This window comes from Spodoptera frugiperda, chromosome 15, assembly GCF_023101765.2.
Source record: "Spodoptera frugiperda isolate SF20-4 chromosome 15, AGI-APGP_CSIRO_Sfru_2.0, whole genome shotgun sequence".
Taxonomy (NCBI): Eukaryota; Metazoa; Arthropoda; class Insecta; order Lepidoptera; family Noctuidae; genus Spodoptera; species Spodoptera frugiperda.
In genome coordinates, this window is record NC_064226.1 from 15,365,124 (window position 1) to 15,370,203 (window position 5,080).

General features: G+C 43.3%; 1 protein-coding gene across 1 annotated transcript; it reads right to left on the minus strand.

The window, feature by feature from the left end:
* Positions 1–537: 537 nt before the first annotated feature.
* On the minus strand, positions 538–4,120 carry LOC118278926 (odorant receptor 4). Its single transcript, XM_035598360.2, has 8 exons — positions 3,676–4,120; positions 3,403–3,607; positions 3,055–3,177; positions 2,515–2,637; positions 1,910–2,009; positions 1,724–1,828; positions 1,467–1,622; positions 538–1,388 (listed from the first exon to the last, which is right to left on the minus strand). The coding sequence occupies exons 1-8, from the start codon at positions 3,791–3,793 to the stop codon at positions 1,338–1,340; spliced, it is 981 nt and encodes a 326-aa protein (XP_035454253.2). The 5' UTR covers positions 3,794–4,120; the 3' UTR covers positions 538–1,337.
* Positions 4,121–5,080: the final 960 nt, after the last annotated feature.

Here is a 5,080-nt window from a genome sequence, read left to right on the forward strand (position 1 = left end):
ATTTATTCAATTTATTTTTCTTTGTTGCCTGTTCCAAATTTCATATCGATCCCTTCAGCAGTTTTGTTGTGATTGAGTAACAAATATACACACATACACATAAACTTACAATTGCCTTTAAATAAATATGTCGGAGATATAAGATATCTCACTTTCGAAGTGTCAGTAAAAGGAAAATCTTATTTCTGATATCAGGAATACTTGTGACGTATTAGGTAGCAGTAAAATAATAAAGTCTTCGATATGGAACTATTGTTTAATTCTGTACATTGCACTGTTACTTTACTTAAACTACTGATGGGGCCGGCATTTCCTACCGACTACTCTGAGAAGAAATGCCGAAACAAACTCAGAGGTCTTAGTCACTCTCAAAGTGCAAACATGATTACAAAGTACATCAAAGATAATTCACGGTTACAATATCAAACTAACAGGTTACAGACAAGGTATACAGTTGAAACACACGACGGTTCAATACTCGACCGCACTGGTCGGCTGCTGCACGAGAAGTGATCAACTCGCCGCGCAGCCGATGAATTCTTGACTCCGTCGAGCGCCGAGGAGGGGGCGCTTGTGTTCCAATATTCTACCCTCGATTCCGACATATATAATACTAGCTTTTGCCCGCGACTTCGTCCGCGTGGTTGTATTTGTGGTTGGTGGTCAAAATGCTGCCGTTACAGGGTTACTTCCGCATTAATAAAATTAGTATGGTAGTAGGGATATTGGCGATTAAAATAAATAGGTAGGTATGAATCAAACGCGAGTGAAGCCACAGGCAACAGTATTAACAAAAATAACGAATTTTTAAGCAAACATTAATGTCCTCTATCAACCATTCTACGCCTTCAATTAACAATGTATTTTTTTATTCTAGCCTATGTTCTTTGGTTTATCATAAAGTGTCTAAATACAAAGTTTCACTGTTACAGCTGTAACAATAATGAATTTCCATATGAATATTCATCCCCCCTTTTTACCCATTCTCCCCTATTTTTTGCAATAAAAAGTAGCCTATGTTCTTTCGTTTATCATAAAATGTCTAAATACAATAAGTTTCAGAGTTACAGCTTTAAAATGACGAATTTCCATATGAACATTCATCCCCCCTTTTTACCCATTCTCCCTTATTTTTTTGCAATAAAAAGCCTATGTTGTTTCTCAGGGTCTATTCTATCTCTATACCAAATTTCATCAAAATCGGTTTAGGCGTGAAAGCGTAACAGACAGACAGACAAACAGAGTTACTTTAACATTTATAATATTAGTAAGGATTAGTTATATATGTATAATATTAGTTAGTAAGTAGTTAAGTTTTACCAATCTTTGCTTTTTTCTTATTTGGTTTGCCGTAGGACTGCATAGAAACTATATGAAGACTTCAGAATCTGAAAAATACAAAATCCGACGTAAACTTGGTTCATTTAAATGAAAGCAAAATGTTGAGGTCTCGGAGTATTCGATACCGTGACATATGTGTCGAGAGAGAGCGGGATGACGCGGCCGGCGGCGGGGCGCAGCGGGCGCTTGGCGCGCTCCATGACCAGCACCAGCGAGCGGCGGAACGCCGTGCCCGCGCGCGCCCACTCCATGCTGTACAGCGACTCCGACACGCGCGAGCTCTGCAACACGCGCCGTGTACCGCCCACTTGTACTTACTGTGTGTAGCCACAGGTGTAGCGCTACAGCCGTGTACCGTCTGCACCCACTCGCTCACACCCACCTCCACTGTTACTTCATTCCCGTAGTAGCAGAATATGAACAGTTCTATCAGAATACAGATGATGAACAACGTGGTCGATGCAAACTCAATACTGAGCACGTTCAGCTGCAACCAAAATGAAATGCATGAACAGCTATGTGCCTCGGCGGTGTCCCATGCTGTACGGTGTGACAGTGCGATGCTCACGCTGACTATCTTGTAGGCGGCCATGCACAGGATCCAGCCGCCCACTCCGAACTGTATGAGTAGCGGCAGGGCGAACACGTCGTGCAGGATTGTGCAGGTACTGGACATGTCGACAAACCATTCATTATACTCCTCGTACGTACATAGTACGTTGGAGAACACTCCAGAATCATTGGCAAAATCAGAAATGGAGAAATGTAGTGGTATTTAACCGTAAGATAGACGGTTGTATTGTATTTTATTATTGTACCTACTTTAATGTGTGGGTAACATTCCTATTGAGATTTATATCAAAGAAATAAACTATTTTATTTTTCCTATCAACAATGTAGTTTGTGCTACCGGCGAGTACTGCCAGCGAGTCCATACGACCAAATAGGTGACTCCCGTTTTTACCATTCCCGTGGGAATTTATGGAAGGAGCAATACATACATACATGTATATAGGTACACATATACATGCCAAGTTTGGGCTTCTTAGATTCAGTAGTTTTGCGTTGTCTGTCAGTCATTCACTCAGTAACGGAAAAGTTTGGTGTACGTTGTAGGTATAAAGATTTGTAATTTTGTAATGGCGTCGAGCGGCATGTGGTGCGTGTGCTCACTCGGTGATGATGTTGTAGTGCAGCAGGCAGTCCACGAACAGCCGCTGCAGGCTCGCGTCGTACGCGCCGCCGCCCGCCCGCTGCAGCGCGCGCGCCCGCTCCGGCAGCGTCTCGAAGTTCATCCTATGAGGACACGCACTTGTATACTTAGGTTACACAACTGTCTTACTAGTCGTGTAACCTAAGTATTCAACCCAAGTTGTACAAGTTGTACAAGTACTTGTACTGCAACCTCAGCTCGAGTTGCCCCGGCTGCGGACTGCGGCTGAGGCTCTGGCTCAAAAACTGGAGTAGAAACGGGGTGCTTTTAGTTAGTAAGAGTCTGACACTGCCTCTCACCTCGCCTAAGGCGGAAGAAGCCACATGACTTTCCCCCTTAAACTTGTATGTTCAGGGTACAAATATCCCAAACAATGGGAGGGAAAGCTACTTAAAATGTCAAGTGTCAAGTAAAGCACAGCGCAGCGTGACGTCGCGTCTTGCAGCATCACCCCGCACATCATCACACACCCCGTAACAGTAGTGAGGACCATTACTTACCTCAAAATTCTAAGTTGAGTTTTGCACTGATCCAGGATTGTGGCCATGAACGCATCCATTGTGGTGTTACCGATCGCTACTAAATTGGTTGTATAGAAGGAGTACAGCAACACTGCGCCGAACCTGAAACCCACCGCATTTTATCTACAATAAATTGTACGCAAACACATACGAATCAGATACATACTGAATAGAATACAACACTGAACAAAAAATTTAAATAATAGCAGACATTTGTTTATTTATTTTGTGAACCCAGTACCCAGTTCCAATTTCCAACCTTCCTGTATGGACTCGCGAGTTGTACTAACCGTTAAATCATTATGCTATCTAGTTTGTATTACTCACACAAGATTATGATCGTAAGAAATGCCTGCCCAGAAGGGGAACTCGAATGCGATACCCCGTATCCTGTAAAGTACAGGGAACACTATCCATAGCACGCAGGTGGCCACCGCGCAGCCGGAGTACACGCGCAGCAGTCGCGCCGCGCGCCGCGCCGTGCCGTGCAGCAGCGCGCCGCGCGGCCCGCCGCACTGGTTCAGCAGCGGCTCTGCAACACACGCCGCGCCCGCTCAGTACTCGCGTCACCCGCCGAGCCGACCTCTGCCTTGCGCTCACCGTCCAGCCTCGCGATGAGTTGATCAATCCGGCCCGCGTCCACGTGGAAGGCGACTTGCTTGGCGACGCATGTGACGTGGCACAGCAACACAAACATCACTTGCGACAGCTTGTCCATGTCGTTTCTTTCCTGCCACGGAAAATGTAATTCGCTACACAGTAAAACCAGTCTAAGTAAAACTAAGAAAGTTAGCTCACTTTGGCACAAATGTAATTTGAGATTCAAGGAAGGATGTAGGATAGTTTTTATCCCGGAATCTCAGGGGAACGGGGACAATAGTGCAACAGTGCAACAATTTATGTTGTAAGTAGGCTACAAAAGAACACTTTGATGCGTCAAAAATAATAAAGGGACTGGCCTGGTAAGCGTAAATAAGTTGTTGCAAGACATAGGTAGAGGTGGCTGCCAGTGCAAACACGTGATAGAAGCGAGCTGCGGTGGCCAGCAGGCGGTTGGCAGGCGCCGCCGCGCCCCAGCGACAGAAGCCCACGCGCCGCAAGCAACGCACGTGCGGCGCCACGCTGCTCGCACACACCGACCTGCACCGACCTTACTGATCAGCAAATTACTACACTACGCTACCCAGACCAGTGGTTAAATATTAATACTATGTGATGCAGAGACTTACATCTTGTGTAATGTGTAGATTTGTAGGTACTTTGACAAGCGACTATTCGTATTGGAACTGCTCGGTTATGAAGTAATCTTACGTTGAGATACACGAGTTGCTATCAGTTCAAAGTGTTGAGGGTACAATAACGGTCATGAGAACATTTCCTCGCAAATATACAGTACGTGATCAATTAATATTTCAATTAAACATTTATAACTCTAAGAAGTAATTTTCTGAAGGGTAACAATTAATTTGCAACTAGCAGTATGACAAAGTTTATAATTATACAATACCTCAAGTAAAGACTCAATAGTGCCCGAGGCTGATGACGATTGTATCAAATATTCATAGCGTCAGTATTGTTGAATACACGGACCGTCACCGCCTGTCAACTGTAACAGGGCTTAATAACAGACATCACGACTGTGTGTGTACTAGTTAGGTAATAACAGTGTCCACGCACATGACTGGCGCACGTCGATCAACAATAATAATAATATCAATAGCCGGTGAAATGACAAACTGAGCAATTTTCTGTCTGTCTCTCTGTTAAGTTTAGGTTAGGTTATTTTTTATATATATTATTTAATTGTTATTTACTTGGCGTTCTAATTTCTCAATTGCGATTTTCGTCGGACGGAAATCTTCAATAACTTATGTGGTAATTAAAATATAAGCTAGTTATATTAAGGAGAGTTCACTATATTTTTTTCTTTTTCATGTATTTTTCTTTGTTTTTATTCTTTTTTTTCATGCTCATGTACATACAGTTTTTTTAAATTATTTTTATT

What these genes read in the sequence shown, in the direction of transcription:
- LOC118278926 (XM_035598360.2), bottom strand. Translation starts at nt 3,793, where the DNA reads ATGGACAAGCTGTCGCAAGTGATGTTTGTGTTGCTGTGCCACGTCACA. An exon ending in TCTTACGATCATAATCTTGT is followed by an intron (nt 3,178 to 3,402) that starts GTGAGTAATACA and finishes GGTGGGTTTCAG; the next exon opens with GTTCGGCGCAGTGTTGCTGT. An exon ending in CTCTCGACACATATGTCACG is followed by an intron (nt 1,389 to 1,466) that starts GTATCGAATACT and finishes TGTATTTTTCAG; the next exon opens with ATTCTGAAGTCTTCATATAG.